At 52.2% G+C, this 26,901-nt stretch overlaps 1 protein-coding gene across 2 annotated transcripts; it reads right to left on the reverse strand.

The window, feature by feature from the left end:
* Positions 1-4,263: 4,263 nt before the first annotated feature.
* Positions 4,264-25,884, reverse strand: LOC144717942 (uncharacterized). Of its 2 annotated transcripts, none has more exons than XM_078593763.1 (17): positions 25,593-25,884; positions 25,155-25,307; positions 23,782-23,880; positions 22,021-22,197; positions 19,917-19,991; positions 19,224-19,295; positions 18,402-18,521; positions 17,047-17,097; positions 15,697-15,816; positions 14,784-14,834; positions 13,526-13,579; positions 11,674-11,817; positions 10,341-10,424; positions 9,467-9,536; positions 9,174-9,226; positions 7,703-7,759; positions 4,264-7,474 (listed from the first exon to the last, which is right to left on the reverse strand). In XM_078593763.1, the coding sequence occupies exons 2-17, from the start codon at positions 25,260-25,262 to the stop codon at positions 7,427-7,429; spliced, it is 1,383 nt and encodes a 460-aa protein (XP_078449889.1). In that variant the 5' UTR covers positions 25,263-25,307; positions 25,593-25,884; the 3' UTR covers positions 4,264-7,426. The 2 variants fall into 2 exon arrangements, with proteins under 2 accessions (XP_078449889.1, XP_078449888.1); XM_078593762.1 differs by having other exon boundaries at positions 9,467-9,542.
* Between the last annotated feature and the right edge of the window lie 1,017 nt (positions 25,885-26,901).

The following is a 26,901-nucleotide window of genomic DNA, read 5'->3' on the forward strand; positions in this document are numbered from 1 at the left end:
CCTCTCTCCCCCCCCTCTACCTCCCCCCTCCCCCTCTATCTCTCTCTCTCTCTCCCCCTCTACCTCCTCCCCCTATACCTCCCCCCACTCTCTCCCTCCCACTCTATCTCTCACTACCTCCCCCCTCCCCCTCTATCTCCCGCATCCCCCCACCTCTCCCTCCTCTCCCTCCCCCCTCCCACTCTACCCCCCCCCCCTCTCGCTCTCTGTGCGGACTCCTCCCTCGCATTCCCCACATCCGACAACAAACATCCACATACCGTACCAGCCCGTGACTCAAACTGGCCCACTGTAGAGACACACCGGCTTGCAGACACACACAGACTGTAGAGACACACCGGCTTGCAGACACACACAGACTGCAGAGACACACAGCTTGCAGACACACACAGACTGTAGAGACACACAGCTTGCAGACCAGAGGTGTGGACTCGAGTCATGTGACTTGGACTCGAGTCAGACTCGAGTCATGAATTTGATGACTTGCGACTCGACTTGGACTTGCATAACAATGACTTTGTCCCACCTCTGTTGCAGACACACACAGACTGTAGAGACACACCGGCTTGCAGACACACACAGCCTGCAGAGACACACAGCTTGCAGACACACACAGACTGTAGAGACACACCGGCTTGCAGACACACACAGACTGCAGAGACACACAGCTTGCAGACACACACAGACTGCAGAGACACACAGCTTGCAGACACACACAGACTGTAGAGACACACCGGCTTGCAGACACACACAGACTGCAGAGACACACAGCTTGCAGACACACACAGACTGCAGAGACACACAGCTTGCAGACACACACAGCTTGCAGACACACACAGCTTGCAGACACACACAGCTTGCAGACACACACAGACTGTAGACACACACAGACTGCAGAGACACACGGCTTGCAGACACACACAGACTGTAGAGACACACAGCTTGCAGACACACACAGACTGCAGAGACACACGGCTTGCAGACACACACAGACTGTAGAGACACACAACTTGCAGACACACACAGCCTGTAGAGACACACAGCTTGCAGACACACACAGACTGCAGAGACACACAGCTTGCAGACACACACAGACTGCAGAGACACACAGCTTGCAGACACACACAGACTGCAGAGACACACAGCTTGCAGACACACACAGACTGTAGAGACACACAGCTTGCAGACACACACAGACTGTAGAGACACACAGCTTGCAGACACACACAGACTGCAGAGACACACAGCTTGCAGACACACACAGACTGCAGAGACACACCGGCTTGCAGACACACACAGCCTGTAGAGACACACAGCTTGCAGACACACACAGACTGCAGAGACACACAGCTTGCAGACACACACAGACTGCAGAGACACACAGCATATAGAGATACACCGGCTTACAGACACACAGACATTAGAGATACACCGGCTTGGTTGAGATATTCCGGTCTGCACAGTTAAACGGACCTGTAGCAACACTCACCTGGGGTGGAAACTCAAGACGCACTTGACCAACGCCGCTTCAACACCACGTCAACCACCTGCCCACCACCATTCATGCACCTGTGAACCAGCCCACACTTGCTTGGCCTCTGATATCCTGCTTGCGACACACACACACAGAGAGAGACTGAGTAGACTTTACAAACCGTGACACGTCTGGCTCACAAAATCCCTTTGCTGCGGTTACTAAGCCAGCCTGCTAACACTTATGACAGCGTCGGCGACTTGTGTGTGCGTGTGTCATCGTATTCTACAGATTAAACGTTGTAAACACGCGCCGGAATGTAAGACGCACCTCAAATACAAAGGTCCCCCCTATAGCCTCGACAGACTGTTGGGGCAAGTTGCTGTTCAGCGCCTATGAAGGCCGGCACGGCACACGAGGGGGTGGGTTGGCCAGCACCACGCCCGGCCGCCTTTGTCTCCCTCGTGGCGATGTTTACACAACGCGCCAAGTACTCGTTTGAGGCTGAGTCGACCTAGGGGAGGCCCAGAACCGGTGTTGGCCGTGAATGGGCAATCGAAACTGGAGTCGCCGGGTTCGTAGCGCAGCGCGTTCCACTACCGCTCCCCGAGAGACGCACCCAGCCCACACACACACACACCGTGCGTCTTATAATCAGGTACATACCAACAACCCTGTGACATGCCTGGTCTGCTGCAACCTAAAGCAGGTGTGGGGGGGGGGTGCTATAAATCCCCCGGGCCCTATTTACCCCTCACTGGGGCATCTTCACCCAGCCGCGCTAATTGGGTTACTAGCGAGGCAGTGTTTTGTACAGTACATGGAGGTGTGTGTTTAAAAAATAAACACATTTTTTTTGTTGTTTTACCAGGTAAGTCACACTGAGCTATAGAGCTTTTTTTATTTCCAGAAGCGACCTGGCCACAAATGATAAACCCAACGTAGTGACCTATCGCGTGGACATTTATATCACGCCAAATAATCAAACGGCATGTTTTCTTAAATGTGGAGGACCCGAACAACAATCCACACGGGCCACGTGTTAACGTTTGGAACCAACCAAATAGTGGGTGCCACCCTGTCCTGTTTGGTTTATTTTTCATCAGGATTATCCGCTTGTTAAGGTGGCAACAGTCCATGGAAATCCGCACGTTTTGCCTGATAAAATGAAATATCCCGGCTTTGTTGTCAGCAGCGTAATAATTCCAATACAGACCGTCCTCACGACAACGCATTGATGTGTATTCATCCCCGCTGCTATATTGTGAGGTCTTCATCATCCCATGACGTGCCCCCCGGGGTTTTATTTTACCTCGGAGGTGGCAACCGTTCCCACCAAGAGAGATTTGAAAGTCCCATTCAAGTCGGCAAAGGGGCACCGCTGCTGCGTTGGCGGTGGTGTACAATACACATGAACGAGAAAACTCACCCTGTTACACACCGGCTAAAAAAAGTCCCAGAGATATCACTGCTCAATCTGAGCTATGCCCTGATAATTGCATTGTCTCTGTTCTACTGTTCGCCTTTTGGCGTTCTCTGCTCTGATACTGGTGAGACAAGGCGATAAGGAAGGCTGTCTCTGGCGTAGGCCAATCAGTTTCAAAGACATTGCATGTATTATCATCGTATGTTGGCATGTTTTTCCACATGTATAGATATGGTCAATGCGCATTTGATGCCTTGCAATAGGTATCCATTTGGTGTTTAACACTTTTTTATTGCTATAAAGAATAAAACCTATTCTTATTGTTCAAAATAAAACTGACGTTTGTCAATAACACAGTGGGCCTCAAAAGGACAAAGATATCAGCGTCGACGTAAAGCAGCGACAATCTCGCCCTCGCTGGATGGCGTGCCGTCCCCTCAATCAATGCCAGAAATTCCACATTCCACTCCTGTACAGTGCTAATCTAACGTGCCGATCTGTCCTTGCCAAACATATCAATGTGTGCATAAGATAAAAAACAGACAATTCACTCCCTATGCTTCTCGACATAAAAAATATGTGGATTTATGTTTGTTTGTTGACACATCTCATCGGCCACATGGCCTCTACCACCGTTTGAAAAATAAGTTAATACCTCAGTGGGCATTGCCCGGAAGGATGGGGGGTGGTTGCGTTTTTCTTTATCTGTGTTTGGGTGACTTGTTTACCTTTCTTGCACTTTGCACTACTATCGTGAATTTGTGGTATGTTATTGGAACGTTCTTACCCGCCCCTACTTGACATCTGTTTAAAAATAACTTCATAGCTCATCAGCTTCCTCCAGTATAAATATTCAGATGCTGCCTTCTATTTAGCCGGTCGAATTGTCAACTGCCCCTATACGGCCCAGACCACCCCTCCGTGTGACTGCTGCGTAAATTGTTCAGCGCTTTGTGAATTTTTTTTTCTGATAGGTGGTTCATAAAACGAGTCTATTCCTGTGTGTGTACACCTCTGTATCTAAATACAGCTCAAGCGTCTGTTTTCACAGGGGGCGGTTCGGTTGAGGGGAGCAATTCGGAGCAGGCGTGGCCACACATAAGTCACCGCCCCCTCTGAAAACAGACGCCGTTCCCCCGTGCAGCCCCTTCCCCCGTCTCCTCGTGTCTCCTGACTCTTTGCTCCCCGTTTCTCCATTCCTTTTGCATCCTCTTCCCCTTATTTCCCATTCTTTGTCTTACCTTTGTCATTTATTTTGTCCACGCATGCCGGCAACCTTGACTCCTACGCCCCTTCCCGTGGTGGTGTGTAAAGAGCTGCTACTGCTACCCACGAATCTAAATTACCCAACAGAAGAAGCAGCTCACGTTTCAATCAACATTTTATTTAACGATACACACTGCAAAGTATTACAAATAAACATTCCGCTTCTATACACAAACTCAAAAGGCCGACCTGTTATACGTTTCCCAGTGACACCCGGTGTTTTCACGCCATGCAGGACTCCTATAACAACAACAACAAAAATGCCGCGAAATAGTGTCACGTGTGCACTGCGAGTCCAAATTACTCAAATGAGATTACACACAAGCAGCAATAATCGCCCGCTGCTGGCAGACTGATGCCCCCTTGCAGGCCTCGTGCTGCACAGCAAGACCTGCCACTTCCACACGTGCGAGATGAGATGCGACGAGAGTTGCTCATCGCGCGCTGAGATGCCACGGCGCAAAGTAGCGCGGCTACTCTGGCGAAAGCGTTGCGCCCTTGATTCCATCGTCGACCCAACGACGGGGCGATCGTCCGGGGCGATCGTCGCGCTTTAGCCGCACCGTCACGACGTGGACGTGCAGTGGACATTCGCGTCCACGCTTGCACTCAACTCGGCTGCTTTTTGCGCTCTGTGCAGACTTCGCGGCTGATCAGTGGCATAACTATCGAGTATAACAATTGGATATGATGATAATAATATTTTTTTTACTGAGTGTACGGGCGTTGCAACTGCATCTGACCTCACATGGGCTTGGCGGGCCCAGGCGCCAAGGCTGTGAATCAGAGAGGGATTTGTACAGGGGGGGACCCCACTTACATTCCTTGCACCAGGGTCCATGCCGATCGTGCTGCAGCACTCAAGCCTCAACCTCGGAGCATCGCCGACCCTACTGCTACTTGTCACGAAAGCTTCAAATCTAGAACTACTGCTACTATGTTTGTTTTACCATTTAAAGCCCACTGAGATATTAGCTATTTAATCAGAGTTGACCTGGTAACACACGATAGCTCATCGAAGTGTCTTATCGTCATCGTCGTCATCGCACGTGGTAATTTATAGTAGCAGCCAAATAATATAAATACATGTTTCTTCATGTGGATGGGGAAAACCAGAGGACTCGGAGAAAAAAAAATCCACTCGCTGAAATAGAACACACAAACTCCAATATACAGAGGTGGGACAAAGTCATTGTTATGCAAGTCCAAGTCGAGTCGCAAGTCATCAAATTCATGACTCGAGTCTGACTCGAGTCCAAGTCACATGACTCGAGTCCACATCTCATAGGTGGGACAAAGTCATTGTTATGCAAGTCCAAGTCGAGTCGCAAGTCATCAAATTCATGACTCGAGTCTGACTCGAGTCCAAGTCACATGACTCGAGTCCACACCTCTGCCAATATACAACAGGCATCTTCAGGGTTGGGATCCAAAACAAGACCTCCTGCATACCATGCGAGGGAGATAGCCTCTCGTCATCTCAGCGAGATGTTATCTCGTTACGGCTCGCATTCTTGGGTCCTTGGAGAATATTTTTTAGAGAATTTGGGGAGTGCTTTTCATACCATAACATCAACCGCAACTCCTAGGCCGTGTTGTCTTCTCACGGTGTAAAAAAAAACTCAATAGAGAGCCTCTATCATTGTAATAATGCCATTTATTTATCCAAGAATGCCTCGCTGTGTTTGAAGAATCCTTTTCAGAAGGGCAGCTGCATTTAGATGTTTTGCCACTTAAACCATAAAACAATTTTTGTTACTGGTAAACCAGGGCTCACATGGGGCCTGTGTCCCGGCTGTTTGATACCCTGACTCCACAGTCATTCATGGCACACCGTGTATGTGCGTAGCGTACTATATACCGCGCAGCCGATACTATCTCCGCAGATGCGGGGCAAGAAATGCAGTCGTAGGTACTACTGTCCCCAACTCTCACCTCATCCAAAAACCCTAACCCAAAACTCTAGCTCCTAAACACTTAACCATCACCATAAGCCCGACCGCCTAAGCCTAACCCATAACTTTAAACTCTAAGCTCTAACTGTATACCCCGCCTCTAACCAGCCTTGGTTAACAATATATCCGCAGTAATAACCAGGGCGGCTGGGGGGTTCTAACTTCAGCAGCAAACGCGCTACCGCTCAGCCGTGTCACCGCCCCACTGAACTCCACCGAGAGGATCTGGCCTTGACGGCGGCCTTTACCTGAAGACCTCCCGGCCGCGGCCTCGGCTTGGCCTGCGGCCTTGACCTCGGCCTTTGCCTAGGCCTCATGGGTCTGGGCCTTGAACCCAAGGCAGTTTATCATCACAAAACCGTGACCCCTAACCCTACGCCACAACACGAACACTAAAGCGAGCAGTCTCCATTAATAGTTCATCAACTGAAACTCAAAGGGCTGTGAATGGTTCAAAATGCGAGTCTACGATCGGTTAAATATCTGAGACCTGTCCCCCCTGAAAGATGATTTCTAATATTTCATACTTCAGCAGAGGGCCTCTGGTCTCGATCACGGAGCGAGTATTTCACACGTAAGCCTCATCTGGTCTTTGTAAGTGGAAGCTTACACATTTAACTTTTTGCAAAATTGGCAGTCGATGACCCACTCGACCGTCATAATGAAGTGATGCCACCACCGCGTAATGCTCACGGCATTCGCAGGGGGAAGAAGATCTGGGTGGCAGTTGTGCAAGCAAGCCGTGCACACTGAAGAGTGGACACTGCCGTGTCCTCGAAACACCGGGATAATTCAGTGGTGGGGTACCCCGGTTTTGCCCGTTAAGTCCATCCACAGCGCGTAATGTATATTTTGATTGCTTTATGTAAGATAAAAATAATAAAATAAATATAAATGGTAAAAAAAAAAACCCGTGCACTCGCAAACCAATTCTGAAACGCGCAATCCAATGGCACGGTACCCCGTAAACACGGAACGTCGGGCCAACGTCAACCAACGTTGGCCCGACGTTGCACGTCGATGGGCAGTTCCTGTAGATGACTAAATTGGGACTGCCTGGAGCAGCGCGGAGACGCAGCTGACGCCAAATCACCGCTCGTCGATCGCCGATCTTCCCCGAGTTCCATGTTCCGCTGCATTTTTCCCATTCATTCGTCGGAGCGGTCGCGGTTTCCCCGCCCGCGCCGTCTCGACGACGCGGCCGCCGTGCACCGCCGTCTGCAGCTACGCGAGACGCACCCAGCGCTCCCGGCGCTCCCAGCGCTCCCAGCGCTCCCAGCGCTCCCAGCGCTCGCTTCTCTCTTCTCACACGAAGCTCACCGCGCTCGAGGGCCTCTCATCGTGGTCACCCTCCTGCAAGCAACAACCACCACCCCCAGTGAGCCGCCACCACATCCACGTGTGCGCTGCAGACAAGGCAGGTGTGCTGCAGGCAGGTGTGGTGCAGGCAGGTGTGCTGCAGGCAGGTGTGCTGCAGGCAGGTGCACTGCAAGCAGGTGTGCTGCAGGCAGGTATGGTGCAGGCAGGTGTGGTTCAGCCAGGTATGGTGCAGGCAGGTATGGTGCAGGCAGGCCTGTGCACCTGGGAATGTCGGGATGGGATGGCTGCGAACTCGCGGTAGAGTGGCTTCCTGTCGGCCTGCGGCGGAACGAGCTTTGTGTTAGCAGCAGCAGCAGCAGCAAACAACGCAGGCAGCAGCAGCAGACGCAGTAGCAGCAGACAAATCCTTTGACGCCGCCACAAATCTCGCCGACGCTCGCTACCTTCCGCCGGACCCCGCGGATGCTGCGCGTTGGACACGCAACCTCCAAGATCCCTCCTAACGGCGTTTCACCCGTCCATCCACTCCGACGCCTGTCTCGGCAACCCGGTGTCTGTCCATACTGTTGGAGAACAATTGGCCGACCTCCCTTCTCTCTCCCTCCCCTCTCTCTCAAGCTCTGCCACTGTTCACTCGCCAACCCCTACCGAACCTGCTTAGCGAGCGCCCCACCATCAATGGCAATCGCACCGCTCCGTAATATCTTTGGAAGGAAGCAAAAGCAACAACAAAAAAACGTTGACGCTTCGAAAGTCTGTATGCGGCAGAGCAGTGCTTCGTAACTGGTGTGCCGTTTGTACGCGGGTTGAACTTCATTCGCGCCGTACGTAGCACCACCGTGCTAATTGGAGGTGCCGAGGTACACACATGTGAGTCGAGGTATTTTTGGAACGATGGAAAACGAAAGAAGCTCACTGTTCGCAAGCTAGGACAGAGGAACTCTCCGCCGTGCCGTTCAAAAGCCAATCCAGCACCCCCCCCCTCTCGCTTCCCCCTCTCCATCGGCCGCAGACAGCCGTCAGCCCCCACCTCCGGCCCTCTCAACTTCCACCCGCGCTCGCAGTGGAATGAGGAATTCTGACAAGCGCTCCGGTCGACGGTTTGACCATCGGCAGCTTGCCAGGTGCTTGCAGTAGGAGGCGATGCTGCTGTGTAAATTGAGTAATATTTAGCGTAATTTTACAGCATTGGGATGCTCAACCAATATGAGTTACATTCAAGTTCAAGTTCATTTATTAGGTATAGCCCTGTGAGCCATTCGGCTCTTGAATCGGGTGCAACCGCAACAAAAAAAAACAAAAACATGAACAAAAAACATCTTAAAGTGAATATGTGACTAAGTGCAAACAGAAAATCCAAGAAAAGACAGCAAAATATTGCAGAAAAAGCACCGCACACCAACGCTGTGTGCAAAAATTGTATTGGTGGAACCCAGAGGAAACCCACGCAGAACATACAAACTTCACACACTCACACCCACTCACGCACTCACACTCGCTCACCCACGCACTCAAACACACTCACACACTCTGCAGAACAGGGGGAGAAGATACAAACTCCAAAGAGAAAGGCCCCCGAGTCAGGAATCGAAGCCAGGAACTTCTTGCTTCAAGGCACAAGCGTTGCCCGCTTTAATCGGTCGGGTTGGCAAGTTTGCCACGGGAGTTTTACCCCAAGAATCCGTGGATGGTGTGGAATGTTGTTGTGGGGGCACTGTGCGACGACACTCACGGATATTCTTGGAAAGGGAGGAAAAGGCTTCTCGAGGTCGCTTTGATTTCCAGCTGCCAGTCAAACACGAAAAGAAAGAAAGAGAAACAGAGAGAGGCGTCCGGGCACCGTTCAAATGAGAGTTCTCTCCTATATCCCGCACCACGGCGCGCACAAACTTTCTGTGTAGAGCGCTCGGTAAATGCGGAACGTTGGGCCGTCATTAGCCCAACGGATCCAACCACATGGTGAACATTGCATGCTTGCACTGCCCTGCTGCAGTGCATGTACCGGCTGCTCTGTAGTGAACATACCGGCTCCTTGCACGTGGCTGTAGTGGTGCCTCGGGACGGTGTTCCAAGACGGTGTGGCCGCCCAGCCTCCCTGCGTCTGCACCGAACGCACACGGACGCACACGCACGCGCACGTGCACACACGCACGTGCACAAACGCACGCACGTGCACACACGCACGTGCACACACGCACGCACGTGCACACACGCACGTGCACACACGCACGTGCACACACGCACGCACGTGCACACACGCACGCACGCAGAGACAGACACAGCAGCTCGGACATCCACTCCGTGCCGATGGCTCAGGGATAGCTCCGCCGCGTAGCGCGTTCACGCGGAGATCGTGCAGCGATTCACCCACCGTTCCCCCAGTGAGTCGATACAATGTCACCGACTGATTCAGGAATAGATTGTTTAATATTGTAGGACGCCACTATATTCACCATAAGAACAGTGCCGTCAGCTGTCAGAGTGTGTGTAGCGGGTAATACGATGATCGAGTAGCCGTAGTACCGCCTAATCGTGGCAACTCTGGAGCCATACGCTGGCTCACACGCGGTACGGCAAAAGGCGACTAATATCGTGTCCTCTCTGTACGGCATCGAGCGTTGCCTCCTCGCACGCGCGGGTTTCCTCTGGGTGCTTCGCTTTCCTTCCCACGTGTATCAAACGCTCATTAATCGGCACGATGACACCTTAATAGAGGACCGCAGAGCTTGGGCAATTGTTGGCGCCGGCTCGTGCTCTTGCTGCCGCTGCCTTCCCACCTGTCCGTGTCCAGGCACGCTGACCCATCCTCTCTCTCTTTCTCTCTCTCATCGAGAGCGAGCAATTGGCGTGCGGCGTCGCGTTACAAGTTGAAATGAATCATCGTTGCTGCGTGGCTCACGCGGCGGGACGAGACGCGCGGCAGGGTCGAGGGCAGCTCCTCGTTCTCGTGGATCGTCGTCATGGAGACGCCCGCCGCCATCACCTGGGCGAGAGAGGGACAGGGGATTGGTGATGGTGTCGCCTCCGCCCCCCCCTCCACCCTCCTGTAGTCGATTGATAAAGGGCTGCACAGCTGAAATCGGTTTGGATCGTGGGTTTGTGTGCTGCGCACCGTGTGTGTGCGTGTGTGGCACCTGCAGGGTCTGCCCCGTGACCTCTTCCCAGCCGGCGTTCGACACTTCACGTGGCCTCAACGTGCACATAGCCTGGCACAAGCGCCGTGGTGACGTCACAGCTACTTAGTGGCGAGTGGCGGTTGTTGTTGTGTGTGCATGTGTGTGTGCTCCGCGTGTGTGGGGGGAGCGGTGGCGTAGCGGTTAGCAGGGTCCGCTACGAACCCGACGACCCGAGTTAGATTACGGCTCACGGCCAAAACTGGTGACGATGATCGAACCGGTCCTGGGCCTGCCCTAGGTCGACTCAGCCTCAGTTGAGAACCTGGCGCGATGTGTAAAAACCTCGCCGCTGGGGAGACAAACATGGTCGGGGGTGGTGCTGACGACCCACCCCCTCGTGTGGCATTCCAGTTTTCATAGGTGCTCGCTAACAGCGCTTGCCCCAACAGTCTGCTAAGGCTGCGTGTGGATTAGGGATGAACGATTGATCGATTTCAAATCGAAATCGCAATTTGAAACAATGCGATTAGCAAATCGCAAAGGCTGCGATTTTTTGCGATTTGGAAAGTCCTTTTACTTTCTTATTGGAATTGTTTTATTTTGTATTATTACAACTTTATTTATTTAACTTAATTGTTCTACGTTTGATTGTTCTATTTCAATTAAAACATTTAAATAAATACATGTTGGAAGCAATTAATATATTTTAAGTTCTCATCCTTTGCATTATAATCTTTATAGAGCCGTTCATATATTGATGGTATCGTTTGGTAATGCTCCATCACATGTTTTATATCTATTACACAGTGAATATTCAATTGAAGCTTGACTTAAAATGTAATCACAAATCAAATCGCAATATCTGTCAGAAAAATCGCAATTAGATATTTTCCAAAAATCGTTCAGCCCTAGTGTAGATGCGTGCGTGCATGTGTGCATGTGCGCATGTGTGTGCGGGCGTGCGTATGTGTGTACGTGCGTGTGTGTGTGCGTGCGTTCGTGTGTGTGTGCGCATGTGCGTGCGTGTGTGTGTGCGTGCATGTGTGCATGTGCGCATGTGTGTGCGTGTGTGCATGTGTCCGTGCGTGTGTGCGTGTGTGTGTGTGTAACACTCACCTTGGCGCTGTGCGTGGCGGCCGGAAGGTCCGAGGGTGATTGGTGAGGAGGGCGGTGAGCCCGGGGCTGCGAGGGGGGGCCCGCTGCCCCTCCCCCCTCCTTCTTCTCTCGTGCCAGGGACACGATCCGGCCTGGTTTCGTTATCTGGACCGCAGATACGACCCAAGTGAACAAAGCAAACTTGAGAAAGAATCGCCAACTGTGTAAGCCCTGTGGCACCGTGTCGACAGGACGCAAGCCCAGTTGGTTACTAAACTAAACTTTATATTTTTTTCTTTTAGGGGCCGTCCATAAATGACGTCACGCGATTTTGGACGATTTTTGCCCCCCCCTCGTCACTCGGCGTCACAAAAAGTCAGCCCCCCCCCCCCCTCAAATATGACGTCACAAAGCTTCCCCCCCCCCCAAAAAAATAATTTAATGTGGCGCTGCACATTGATGTTGTAGGAGAAAACATTTATTAAAAAGTATGTTTATTTAAGTAGAACGTGTTGTCTATATTTATTTAAAGTTGCGCATTTCGATGTGACGTCACATTTCTAAACACCCCCCCCCCCCCTCTTCACACATCACAAATGTCTGACCCCCCCCCCCCCCAGGTGCGTGACGTCATTTATGGACGGCCCCTTATCAGGTTTGGCCCACTGAGCTATGTAGCTCTATTTCAGATGCGAGCTGGTCAAAAATGATAGCTCAACGAAGTGGCTTATCTTGTAAACATTTAGACCAGCCACAGCAGCCAAATACTGGAAACTCGTTGCTGCTTCTACACGTGGAGGGAACACCCGGAGAACCCAGGGGAATATCCACGCCACCACGGAGAAAGAGACACACAAACTCAAGATATACAGGAATTAGGGTAAGGATTGAACCCACGACCTCCTGTATACCAGGCGAGGGAGTTAACATCTCGCCACCGTGGTTAAGGTCGCTGATTCTCCTCTATTGGCCCCAGAGTCTGAAACTCCCATCCCTCAGCCACCTGTGTTGTCAATTCCCTGCTCCTGTTAAAATCCAGCCTCAAGATCTTCCTTATTTCTTATTATTTCTTATTTCTCTGCCTATTGATTGACTACCTCGCTATCGTGAAACAACTAAACGCATTCACCAATGTCACTGTGGCCTCAGAAGAAAACAAAATATAACGGGCGACATTTCGTGCAATGGCCTCTCTTCATCGTCTCTATGTGAGCGTTGGTGGATCGCACAAATGCCGTGAAACTCCCTCCCCCCGTGGGCGTCGGGGAGTTGCCATACCCTGCCTTGCTAGGACAGGGCGGTACAGCAAATGTGGATTTTCACCTGCTCCACCTCTATGGGATAGAGCGTTTCCCCCTCTCACGTGTGCGTTTTCACCGGGCGCTCCGGTTTCCTGCCGCATGTCGACACTCGCTTTAGCGCGCGCTTTCAGATGCGCATCTGCGGCCGTCTGGAACGCTCTTCCTTCTGATATTAGGAAGCACTTTAAAATCTATGTTGAAAACTCATTTCTTTACAACCGCTATTTATGTTTAGTTTGTTGTCCTTCCCCCGCACATCTGATTAGCGCAGTTGGCTAAGTACGGCGCGAAAGAAGTTCAACGTACATACAACTGACTAACAACACCTTTACGTATAAAGGACAGCAGAGCTTTGGCAATCGTCGGTAACGCCGGCTGAGTGCCTAGCTGCTGCCTTCCCACATCTCTGCGGTTCCTCGCGCCTCCAAATCCGTCTCTCCCTCCCTCTTCGAGAGCGAACGAACGGCGCGCGGCGGCAGCGCAGGCGGCGGCGACGCAGTGTCACGACATGATTGTTCAGTGTTCATCCTCAACGGGTTTGTGGCAACGGCGGCGGCGGCGGCGGTGCTTACAGGCTCCGTGTGCTGCTGCTCCCAGATTGACGGGCGGGTGTAGACGATGGTTGCCTGGAATCGCGAGAGGCAGGGTTAGCGCGGCGACGTCGCTCTCCCCACAACGCGAGCGGAGAAACGTCCGCGTCGCCTGCGCTCAGCGAGTGCGCGGTCCACGTCGATTTTGTGGAGCCCGGTGAGAACTCAGGGGGCCGGGACGAGAGTCTCATTTGCAAGAGTGACCGATGAGACGGTCGTTTTTATAATTTTTTTATCGATACATTGCTGCATGTGGGTCTCCCAAAGGCATTGCTGGTCACGGGGTTAGTTGACCATACTTCACCACGCCGGTCAGCGTGGTTTGGTGAGCGTGGTGAGCGTAGACATGCGGTCATAGAAGGTAGAGTACAACAATGGATTGTACTGCACTGCTCTCTGCTACCCAATTCCTACGGCAACCTTTTTGACCACGGTTGCCACCTATCCAAGACCTCGCCAGGCTCATTGCAGGTGATTTGGTCGATGGTGTAGTAGTAGTATTATCATTATGATTCTATGATTTTCTTATGCACGACGGCAGCAATGTGGTTCAGGAACTCGATGCCAATGTCGAGGCTTCCGACGACGACGAGAGGTCTTCAGCAGAGAGAGAGACAGAGAGAGAGTCTTGTGTAATTTTGCTGTTCCTCCTCCTCCATTGACGGAGCGCAGATTTAGAGCGGTTTCCTCTACGGTTCCATCATTTGGGTGTGCATGGCCACAATCGCATGACTGTGGCTCGTCTTTAATTTTCCATTCATTTCCGTTGACAGTGTGTTCTCCTATAACACATGCTTTTTCATAACGCTAATTGGATATAACGCGACGAATGTATTAGGGAACGCATTTTTATAACGCGGATGCGAATTGTATATAACACGATCGAGTGAATGGAACTACGTCGCGTGAGCAGGAATAAGCGGTCGTACGGCTGCATCGGCGTAGCATCGCACAAGGCGGGATGCTGCTGGATGCTTCGAGATGCTACCCAATCGCCTCAGTCTTTGTTCAGCCTGCGTACGCATCTCACGCATTATCGCGGACTGTGCTTTACCCTCTATTATACATTATTTATTATCACGCGGTTTTTCCCTAACGCGGTGTTCTGCAGGAACGCAACTACCGCATTATCGGAGAACAGACGATATTTATTTATTGTTAAAGGTAGCGAGCCGAGCCAGCGTGACCGACGTTGGAGGTGCAAGGGTACGTGACCGGAGCGGAGCGGCGTGGTGCTTACGAGCGACTTCTCCTGGTCCCAGCTTGGCGAGCGATTGAAGCTGATGGTTGCCTGCATTGCGACAGACAAGTCGGTAACACGGTGACGTCTGCCTGCCTTTCATAACTCACAGAAACCACCTTCTGTCGCCCGACTGTAGCCGGTACGGAAACCAAGCGCACAAGTTACATTTGCCAGCCCGTCCGTGAGATCATCGCGAGTGTGCACGCAGTGCAACTGCAAAGAAGGAGGAATGTGTATGTGTGTTGAACTTCTTTCGCACCGTACGTAGCCAACCTTGCTAATCGGAGGTGCAGGGAAAGGACAACAAACTCAATGTATTTCGTAGTTCTAAAGAAATGCGCTTTCAATGTAAATTTAAAAGTGCGTAGCTCCAGCGGCTTCCTAATATCGGAAGGAAGAGCATTCCAGACGGCCGTAGAAGTGCATCTGAAAGCGTGTGATGCGGTGACCGTCTTTATTCGATGGTTAGCCAAGCCGCTGCGAGGATGACCGGAGTTTGCGTGATGGTTTATTTTCCTTGACGAGATCAGAAATGCATTGTGGTTTATTTTTGCAAGCACTTTAGTGTGTGGAATGAAGTATACAGGGAACCCCATGCACTTTCTCATACCAGGGCCCGCGCCAACCACGCTACACCGCATATACAAACGGGTAAAAAAACGTCGATTTCACATTAATCCACGCGTCATTCCAAAACCCGCTTCCCACAAGCAATCGCAAAGCGAGCGGTTGGAGGTAAAACAGGCGATACCGGTGATGGAGACAGTGTCGTTGCTATGGGCGGCCACAGGTGGTTGTGGCCCCGATTTAAATGTTCACAGCTGTGCCAAGAGACGAGACCTGGGCCCTAATGGAAGCCAGCGGTTCGGGCTACGGCAAGGCCCCTCGGGGACGACGCGTGGCCACCTACGTATTTGGTCTCCCTGCCGCCGCTCCACGCTTGAGGCGAGACGCTCTGCGCTCGTCTCTGGGCTGCACTCCGACTCGGGCAGCCCTCGGACGGGCCGGGCCACGCATCCCACGACGAAGCCTGGACGGGAAACGAGGAAGCCCACGGGGCCGTTCATGAGGCCTGTCACACGACACGGCACCGTCACCCCTCCCCCCCCCCCGTGTTGCCTCTGCACAGTCCGCAGTCCTCACAGAACTGTGATCGACGCGGTATTCAGGTCTAACGCTGGTAGTGCGATAACTATATTCTTAGATTTTTATCGGTAAAGTCACGTAGGTAAAAAATAAAAATTAATAAAAGTAAAATAAAAATAAAATAAAAATCACGACTTTTGGAGGCAACACAAGCTTCCGTCTACAGGTGGAACCGTCACAGCACGACTGCTGCATCAAGTAGCTTGTGTTGCCTCCGAAAAGTCGTGATTTTTATTTTATTTTTATTTTACTTTTATTAATTTAAATTTTTTACCTACGTGACTTTACCGATAAAAACCTAAGAATATGAATCCTTGCAGTCACGAAAGCTTCAAATCTAGTGCGATAACTGTTCTGGAGTCTTCACAAGCACGCCTGGTGCCACTACAGTGCAATCTCATCTCCCATTTACGACCCTGAGTAAGCGGTGGAAATGTCACATTCCTATGACGGGGGAAGAGTCTTTCCATAGGACAACTACTCTCGACTTATTCCCCACAAATGGGTACTCATTTTATTGACCCCGGAGGGATTGTGGGCCGAGTCAACCCCCACAACCAAGGCCAGAACTCGCAACCTTCCGATTGCCGGCCGCTTGCTCTACAGGCGAGTCACCCGGCCGGTGGATGTGCATTGGCATAACCCAGCACACGCCTGGTGATGGCAGGAAGCATGGTGAGCATTGGAGGGACAAGGGTTCAGGATTTTTAGATTATTTAGCTGCTACAAATGTCCAAATGATAGGCCACTTTGTTGAGGTATCATCTGTGGCCAGGTCACTTCTGAAAAATAAGTTAATACCTCAGGAGGCTTCACCTGGTAGGATGGGGATGGTTAAGTTTCATTTTGTACGTTTTGGGTGATTTGTTTACCTTTCTTGTATTTTTCACTGCTATCGTGTTGTTGTTGTGTTTGTTGTTGTTGTGTTTGTTGTTGTGTTTGTTGTTGTTGCACTGTTTGTTGTTGTTGTACTGTTTGTTGTTCTAACGTTCTTACCCAACCCTACTGGACATCTGTGAAAAAACAGCTTTAAATATTCTCATCGGATTCCTCCAGAAGTAAATACACATTCTGATTCTGGTTTGTGGCAGGAGCAGAGCGGCATTGTCCTTACGGGGTTCTTGTCTTGGTCCCAGCTTGGCGGCCGAGAAAAGCTGATGGTCGCCTGGATCGTGACGGACAGGTCAGCACACATCAACGTCTGCCTTGCACAACTCACAGAGAAGACCTTCATCACCCAACCCAGCATCAGCCCGCGCGTAGCTGAGCGCAAGTTACATTTGCCAGCCGGTCTGTGAGATTAGCTCGTGCCGGCGGCGTAGCTTTCGGGCGTAATAATAATAATAGTTCAATTTGTAACGCGCGCAAATTTGCGGACGTAACGGCCGCAACTCAGAGGCGCGGAGCCAAGCTCAGAGTCGCTCGAAAGCGTGATTGTAGAGGTGAGTTTTTAAGTGTCTCTTGAAGGAGGCCATTGAGGTGATGCTGCGAATGTGCAGAGGGATATCGTTCCAGACTGTTGGGGCTGCCACCGAGAAGCGGCGCATAGACACGGTGACCATCCTGGATCTTGGTATCAAGAGGAGGTCGTGAGTCGCGCTGCGCAGGCATCTGCCGTGTGCTGAGCTGCAAGTTGTCAATAACGAAGACAGGTACGGCGTACGATGCGGTGCGCCTGCACCGGGGTCCACTCGGCACAGAGTACAGGCATCGTGCTACAAAGAGGAGGGGAAGGTTATTGAGAGGGGAGCCCCGTTTCATTCCTAGCATCAGGACCCATGCTAACCAAGCTAAGTCGCTGGCTCACACAGAGCCACGCAAGTGACCAGCTCAGCCCAAATGGAAGCCAGGGTTTGGCAGCTACGGCGTGGCGCCTTAGGGTGAAACGAGGGTTACCGTGATGTAATTTTTTATGATGCGGTGCATTAAGAAGTTTCATGATGTTAGGTTTAGAGCGATATCAATTTCCCATCTCCCTTGCGTGCAAAAGATGAGTTCCCCGTAACTTGCACGGTGTGTCTTGTGTTCTGCCGTAAGTCCGGTACGAACAAAGATCACTTAAACGTTAATCAACAGCATTTCCATCAACTTAAGCCTGCCACAATTCGTCTCATCGTTGGACGTTTCCAATAAATCATGCTTATAACGAAACATGGACAACCGACGCATTTCCACGTTTCAAGCACATCTCCAGCACCGGGTATCGCCATTTTGCGGTAACCAATGGCGACATTATCCACGCGTCATTCCAAAACACGCTTCCCACAAGCAATCGCAAAGCGAGCGGTTGGAGGTAAAACAGGCGATACCGGTGATGGAGTCAGTGTCGTTGCTATGGGCGGCCACAGGTGGTTGTGGCCCCAATTTAAATGTTCACAGCTGTGGCAAGAGACGAGACCTGGGCCCTAATGGAAGCCAGCGGTTCGGGGCTACGGCAGGGCCCCTCGGGGACGACGCGTGGCCACCTACGTATTTGGTCTCCCTGCCGCCGCTCCACGCTTGAGGCGAGACGCTCTGCGCTCGTCTCTGGGCTGCACTCCGACTCGGGCAGCCCTCGGACGGGCCGGGCCACGCGTCCCACGACGAAGCCTGGACGGGAAACGAGGAAGCCCACGGGGCCGTCTACGAGGCCGTCACATGACACGGCACCGCCACCCCCCCCCTCCCCCCCCCCCCCGTGTTGCCTCTGCACAGTCCGCAGTCCTCACAGGACTGATCGACGCGGTATTCAGGTCTAACGCTGGCAGTGCAGTAACTGTTCTGGATTCTTCACAAGCACGCCTGGTGTGCAAGCGTGCGCTCAGTCAGGGTAAGGCGCCCTTGCATTGACAGAATAGACTGAGCATTTGAGCATTTTTGTGCTTTTAGCGATTTGCACGGTTGGGCTACATACAGTGCGAAAGAAGTTCAACGTACATGCATACGTACATTTTCCCCTCGAGTATCCAATTACTGCTCAGGTAATCACCGAAGGCATACTCGTCTCCCGTTTGCTGCCCTGATACATTTGTTGGAAATTCCACATTCCTAGGGTGGGGTTGAGTCCATCCATGAGCCACAGCGGAGGAATGATGGGCTGCATCAACACCCAACCAGGATTTCTTTAATTGCAACCTTTCCGATTGTGAGCCGCTCGCCCTAACGCTCAGCCACCTGGCCGGATAAGACCACCTGGGCCTGTCCCATGACCTCCTTCCAGCGAGTCCGTGACCCTTCACGTGGCCTCAAAGTGCACCTAGCCTGGTACAAGCGCTGTGGTGACGTCACCGCCACTGCCGTTGCTGTAGTCACCTGGTCACTGGCTTCACACGCTACGTCTGGCAGGCTGTTCCAGTCTCGCATAGACGCTCCTCGCTCGACCACCTGGACCCGCACCCCGTGGGACAGACAGCGAGAGAGAGAGAGAGAGATGCTGACACACAATGCACTCACCACAGCACCGGATGATTGCTAAACACGTCGCAGGTGGTGCAGTAAGCAACAGGTGCATTTAAAGTCGAGAGTTTTGTGTGTGTGGTGTGTGCGCAAGTGTTTCCGGTCCTGGGCTTCCCCTAGGTCGACTCAGCCTCAAATGAGTACCTGATGCGGTGTTTAAACGTCGCAAATAGGGGGACAAAGGCAGCCGGGAATGGTGCTGGCCACCCACCCCCTCGTGCGTCGTGCCGGCCTTCATAGGTGCTCACTAACAGCACTTGCCCCAACAGTCTGTTAAAGGCTATACGGGAGATCTTTGTCTTTGATGTTGCGATTGCTGCTGTTGATGATGATGTTTCTGCTATGACTGCTACTGCTGTTGATGATGATGTTTCTGCTATGACTGCTGTTGCTGCTGCTGTTGATGATGATGTTGCTATGAGTGCTGTTGCTGCTGCTGCTGTTGATGATGATGATGATGTTGCTATGACTGCTGCTGTTGCTGCTGTTGATGATGATGTTGATGCTGCTGTTGATGATGATGATGTTGATGATGAGTGTGGTTGGTGCCTTCTGGTCGAGCAGCAGGGAGTTCACAGGGATGGCGGCAAATCTTCTATACGATGGCTTGTCGATTGCGGGGTGCTGCAACAAGACAACGATTAACAACATCAACAACATCATCATCACTTCCAGGTTAAAAGTCGGGCGGCATTCCCCGGCACGCACGGGTTGGCTACGTACGGCGCGAAAGAAGTTCAACGCACGCACAACACGCGTAAGAAAACGAGATGACCGGTTCTGAAATTGCCGCGTGAATCGTTGCCCAGTGGTAGCTGTTAAGGCCGCGGTGCCTTTGCGCAAGTGTGTTGAGGTTTGTTGTCCTCGTTTGTGCACCACTGCCAGAGCAGCAGCATCACCAAATAGAGGCGATCATCGATTATCCCGGCGTGAAATAATCCGCGCCGCTTCCAACTAGATTAAGTCCAGTGTACTCAATCTAGTAAGGAAGGCCTACTTGTTAAACTGATCAGGAGGCCCTCACTGTGTGTGCAGGGGGCTAGTCATTGAGTGGGTGTGGCTATGTGAAAGTGGGTGGGGCTGATGGACGGCAGGGTTTCCAGCTCAATGTGCAGCATATGGCCGGTTGAGCCGCCCAGAGATTCGGCGACCTGAATACTCCGCGTGTTTACAGCACAGCACGCGGGGCAGCTGCCGTGCATGCCGTTGCTTGGATCACGCGACAGCTGCCTGCCCTGGTTGCTTGCGTGTATGTTTGGAGGCGCAAGCCACGCCACAGAATGTTAACTGCACAAATGTAAAACCGCTTCAAATGATTTTTGTTAGTCCCGTGAATGAACTACACATTGAAAGCAATGGCATTTCTGGGACGCTCGCCCACTTCTCCATAGGCACACCCACTCAATAGTTAGTCTACCAGACGGTCACCACATCGCGCGCTGTCACATGTTCTTCTGTGGCCGTCTGGAATGCTCTGCCTTCCGATATGAGGAAGCCACTGGAGCTTTGCACTTTAAATCTAGATTGAAAACAATTTTTGTAGAACTGCTTTTTGTGCTTAGTTCGTAGTCCTTCCCAACACCTCTGATTAGCACGGTTGACTACGTACGGTGTGAAAGAATTTCAACGTACATACAGTAACTAGCCCCACACACACACACACAGTGAGTAGCCTCCCACACGCCTTCTGATGCAGACCGCACCCACTTGCTCAGGTACCCCCGCCTACTACTCAGGTAGCCCCGCCCACTACCCAGGTAGCTACCGCCCACTATTCAGGTAAACCTTCCCACTATTCATGTAACCCCGCCCACTATTCAGGCAACCCCTCCCACTATTCATGTAACCCCGCCCACTATTCATGTAACCCCGCCCACTGTTCATGTAACCCCGCCCACTATTCAGGTAACCCCGCCCACTGTTCGTGATGCCCCGCCCACTACTCTATAGCCTCCGCCCACTATTCGGGTAGCCCCACCCACTACTCAGGTAGCCTTACCCTTTGCCCGTATCACATGAGTCAAGCGCGCGGCCAGCACATTTTGAACAGGACACAATCCAAATCCGGGACGCTTGCTCGCTGTAGTTTATGGCGGGCACGTGGGCAGAGGGACGCGCCGCCGCTGGCAGCTTGCCTTGCTTAAATCACGCGACAGTCGACTGCCCCGGTACGCCTGCATGCGCGTGCACGCAGACTCATCATATGCTGCGTCCCCCATACTATTAACCCGTCGGTGGTCAGTGGCGAAAGCCCCTTGCAAATTCACGAGCGCGACGCACGCCGGGTGTCGCGTAGAGGTGGAAAACCCGGGGCTTGAATTCTCACCGAATATTTTCCAGGTCGGCCGGGGCGGTGATCAATGGCCACGCCCACAGATTGTACACTTGATGTGGTCCGCTGCCTTTTGAAATAATTTGCTCAAGATCCAGCTGAAATCATGCCGTGGATGCAGCTGTCAAAGTGTGCGGGTGGTGCAACTGCACGTGGACCTGACGGACCAGCGGGGCACAGGGGCTGGGCTATGAAGACGAAGTGGAAATTTTACAGGAGGCCCCATTTCATTCCTTTCACCAGAGGCCATGCCAACCACGCTATGCGCGACCATTGCACTGCGTATAGCCACTGCTGCGCTGGGTGTGGAAACCGACGCACCTCTGGATCCACATCGTCCTCTCCGCGGTGACGGAGCGGCGAGTGAACCTCAGAGCTCTCCGCGGCTGCCCCCGGACCCCCCGCCGTCCCCCTGTGCCCCCAGTCTCTCTCGTCCGTGGTCTCGGCGGAGGGCTCCCCCGTGCCGCTGAGTGCAGCCTGGCGGGCCCTGCTGTCGGACTTCACTCACAAAGGACACAGCGCTGCGGTTATCTGCAGCGTCAAGTCAACGCGCTCGCACGGCACTCAAGCGAGCAGCACGATCGTTCACAAGCGGCCCGGTGCTTGGCTTTGTTTTCTGTGTGTACACATTTTTGGCAAAATAGGTGGCAAGTTTACAGCATTGGAACCTTCTTTGCCAGTAGCAAATTATGGCCAGTAACAAATTATGATCATTGGTTTTTTACCCTTTTATCTGGCAAAAAAAAAAAGGCGTTAGTTTTGTTGCCAGATAAAAGGGTAAAAAAACTATTATCAGGTGGCAAGTTGTTTGTTGTTTTTTTGTCCAATGGGAAGGTCTCACTTTCCAACATACGGTCGTTGGCTGTTTTGGCACCCACCAGCAAATTACCCAACTGGGATTACATAAAGCAACGTTCGCCTCCCCCCTACTACAAAAAAATACTTGGCAAGGATAGTCCTTAAAAAACAACGTCATGGGACGAAGTGAGACATTCCTGGGTAAAACAACACGTAACACAGTGATCATACTTCTTAGGTACCTGCACCATTATTTCGCCTGGTCCAGTAAGCTTGTCTTTTTTCATGATAATAAAAATAAATCACAGTTTATGACGCGCATTATATATGTGTCGGAAATCGGAGGCAATGTTCGATCGAGAACTTAGAGGCGTGAGGCCAGAGCTCAAAGTCTCTCGTACACCAGTCTGAACAGGTGAGGGCCTGAACAGGTGAGGGCCTCAACGCGTGAGGGCCTGGACAGGTAAGTGCCGTAATAGGTGAGAGCCTGGACAGCTGGGGGCCTGAACAGGCGAGGGTGAGAGCCTTGAGCGTGCTGCTTCAAGGTGGATGATGGTGTTTGGATGCTGCTGCTGCTGCTGCTGCGTGTGCAGTGGGAGAGAGCTCTAGATTTTTGCTGGTGCAGCTGCGGGGATTATGAAATAATCGTATTGTGAAGGGCAGCGTTTAGCTATTCATCTTTCATTCTTGATACCTGAAACTTCTCTTCCTGTGCTATGAGAAGTATTTGCAATAAGGAATTGCATTGAAAAAAAACAGCACTATTTATTACGATTCTGTCTCGACCATGTTTTGTGGATATTTTTTCCCCCCATAAGGGCCACCGTTTGTGAATCATCAACTTCACCTTTGCTGCTTTCATGATCCCAGTCCTCCCACTTCTCGCTATGACATCTGCACTACCGTGAGGGGAAATATACACAACCATACTTCACCACGCTGGTCATTGAGAGTTTCCCATTACCCGGCTACCTGCTCCATAGTTTCAAGATAATTTGTGAACTAGTTACCCATTACCTTGGTTCAGTTACCCGATGATTTATATGTTGTCTGACTGCCTGTTTACCAATCACATAGTTATCCGTTCCCTGGTTGCTAGTTTATTATTGCCCGTTTGCCGATCACCTGGTTGTCCGATCCACTAATTGCTAGTTTATCCGATACCCGATTGCCTGGTCCTCTGGTTTACCAGCATCACGATTATTACTTGGCACCTAGTTCGTTGCCTCTTTCCCAATCCGCTCGGTTGGGCGATGTTCGTGTCTGGCCGGTTTGCCACATCACCTGCTCGCCTGGGGCCCAGCCGTCCGAGTGAGGATGGTAGTCCTCCTCCCCACGCTCCTGGATGGAGCCGATGACCGGCGCAGTTCTGGCCGACCTCACCTGTGGACACAACAACGCGGCCCCCACCTCGTCAACATCATCCTGCGATGGGGCGGGGGGGGCGCTGTGGTGGCAAGATGTTAACCACCTCGCCCGATGTACAGGAGGTCGTGGGTTCGATCCAGAGCCTGACGCCTGCTGCTCTATATTTGGAGTTTGCTTGTCTCTTTCTCATCATCATCACGGTGGCTAGGAGATGTTAACTACCTCGCCCGGTATACAGGAGGTCGTGGGTTCGATCCAGACCCTGACGCCTGCTGCTGTATATTGGGAGATTGCTTGTCTCTCTCTCATCATCATCACGGTGGCTAGGAGATGTTGACTACCTCGCCCAGTATATAGGTCGTGGGTTGGATCCAGACCCTGACGCCTGCTGCTGTATATTTGGAGTTTGCGTGTCTCTCTCCCCGTGGTTGCATGGATTTTTCTCCGGGACCTCCGGGTTTTCCCTCCACATTTAGAATCAATAACACGCGTTTAGAGTATTTTATTGCTTTACATTTCCACACGATAAGCCACTTCGTTGAGTCATTTGTGGCCAGGTTGTTTCTGAAACAGAGCTACATAGCTCAGTGGGCCTTCCCCTGTAAAATTACAAATTTTAATTTTTAAATAGTTTAGATAAGCACATCGTCTGGTCTGCGACGTACCATCTTATCACGATTATCGTGGCTTATTATGAAAATATTTAATCGCCTATCAAAACATGTTTATGAAATTATAAACACATAATATGTTCTCAATAAATACCCATTTATCTATTGCATTAATGCTTCGTGGAATGTGTTTGAAAGATCATTGATAGCACGGCATTAATTATTACAAAACCATTGTAGTAAGTGTTGCTTTAAATGAGGTACTGTCGTTGATATGCGCGTTATAATTATTTTGTTTTTTTTTACCTTTTAAGGCCACAGTGTTATTATCGACGAATGTGTCACGTTTATTTTCGTTAACGCTGCTTGTGCACCGCTGCCAACGCAGCAGCATCACCATATTACACGCCCGTTACGAGCGTCAGAGATTGTAAAGTTCCAATGATGAGTGAACTGCAGCTGACGAACGTTTTAAGTACATCCCCATTCGTCCGCGATGTACAAAAAAAGCGTCAAAAAAAATTCGATAGAAATACGAACAGAAACAATGTTATCGCGAACCGATATCGCGATAATCGTCACATCGTGCTCATGAATTGCTATCGTTTCATATCGTGAACATTTTATATCGCACGTCGCGGGTGGGAGGATCGGCGGGTGGTGGCGTGGGGCTCTCACCGTAAAGCGCGCCTGCCGGCTCCCGGGCATTGCCCGAGGGGTCGATCCCACCTCGCCATCAGCGCCTCGGGGGTCTCGTGAGACCCCCTCCGTGGCTGCCCCCTCCATGGTTGCTGCCCCCCCCCCGCCCGCCTACGCCACACCGGTCTTGTCCTGGGGAGAGGGGGGGGCGAATTCCAACAACACACCGAGAAGAGCCACTCGCGCGCAATTTCTGTGAAGCGATTAGCGGATTAAGCCAGCGGTTAGCGGCACACTGCGCCCTGCGAACCCAGCCACCTGAACCGGACCCCACCCCCCTCCCTCCACTCCCAATCCACTCCTCCTGTCACGAACCCGCATTTACCAGCATGGTGAAGTATGGGGGGCGAGACCTTCATCCAGCAGTGGATCGATAAAGGTTGTGATACACAGGCAAGCGTGAAACACGGAGCAAACCTGAGACGATGGCGACGACTGCGTTCCCGAAAGGTCTCGTCCCCTCTCCGTCTCTCACGCCACTAGCCCGGGCATGGCAGGGACGCCGTAGCAGCTGTAGCACCACCAACAGCAGCAGCAGCACATCACGACTCCACAACCATCGCCACCATCATCAGCACCACCGTCGTCACCAACATCACCTCGCGTGTCTCTTCAAAATCTCCCACGGCTCCACAAGGGCACGGGCGGTGACGGCGGTGGCCGCGCGTGGAACTTTCGCCGTGGGATGGACACGCCTGGTCGTGGTGGGGGGGGGGCCCTGGGGTGGTGGGTGGGGGGGCCGTGGGGTGGTGGGGGGGGGGGCCCTTTGGCCGCTTTGGCCGCTCTGGCCCCTGCCGCCGCGGTGCGCGGTGGGGGAGGTGGAGAGACGGTCCGGTGGCGGGGTGCGTCCGCTCGCTTGCCCGTGGGCCCACATTCCCGGCTATCTATAGCAGCTATAAATACGAGCTGCGGGAGAGGGGAGGAGGAGGAGAGCCTCGCACGCCCTCCTCCTCCTCCTCCAGCACCGCGTGCCACTGGCATCTCTCAACTGGCAGCCCGCGCCAAGTTCCACGCGGTGCCTCTCCGTCTCTCCCCGCCTCCAGATTCGCCGCCGCGTTTGCCCCCCTCTTCCCCACCACCACCACCATCTCCGTTGGACTCGACGAGACCCTTGGGAGCGAACGGCTTCCCCGTGATCGGACCGAGTCTGGCCAGGAAAAGGTGGAAACGGGAGGCATCTGAGGTCCGGTCTCAGCCCCGATGTTGTTGGCGAGGTTGAGCCAGCGGCGCCAGATTTTTTTTTATGTTTTGGCGTCCTCTAGTCTAGTGGACGAGTGGCGTCTCGGAAAGCATCCGCCGGAGGTTTTAAAAATAAAAAAATAAACCGAAGGGAGGGAACAAAAAAAAATCCACGCGCATACGCACTTGGGTTGTAATCTTTTACGTGCCATAGCAAGGAGGTGTGTACATCGCGTCCCGCCTGCGCCGAGAAGCTGAGACCAGGCGGCTCTCTGGGAGGGGTGCTCCGCAGGGGAGGGCGCCGGTAACGCTTTCGTCCATGTGGCCGGTAGTCTGTAGGCGAAGTGCCTCGTAGCCAAACAACGTGCTACTCACGTTTCGCTCGCACTGGGTCATCTTTAAGAGAGTTGTTGCGCATTCCGCTCCGCTTCTCGGTACTGGCAGGTGGGAAAAGGGCAAATGCATTACCGCTTTCAAACCGAATTGGAAGGGAAAAAAGCGTGACAAAATGCAGTGCTGAAAAAACAAAACCAACTGTTGACATCGT

This window comes from Lampetra planeri, chromosome 4 (genome assembly GCF_965212315.1).
Source record: "Lampetra planeri chromosome 4, kcLamPlan1.2.h2, whole genome shotgun sequence".
Taxonomy (NCBI): domain Eukaryota; kingdom Metazoa; phylum Chordata; class Hyperoartia; order Petromyzontiformes; family Petromyzontidae; genus Lampetra; species Lampetra planeri.

Excerpts from the sequence above, each read along its gene's own strand:
- LOC144717942 (XM_078593762.1), bottom strand. The coding sequence starts at position 25,262 with ATGGAGGGGGCAGCCACGGAGGGGGTCTCACGAGACCCCCGAGGCGCT. Across the intron at positions 15,817-17,046 it reads GGGACCAAGACAAGAACCCC|GCTTCGTCGTGGGATGCGTG; the intron begins GTAAGGACAATG and ends TTTCCCGTCCAG. Across the intron at positions 11,818-13,525 it reads AGCAGCAGCACACGGAGCCT|ATAACGAAACCAGGCCGGAT; the intron begins GTAAGCACCGCC and ends TCTGCGGTCCAG.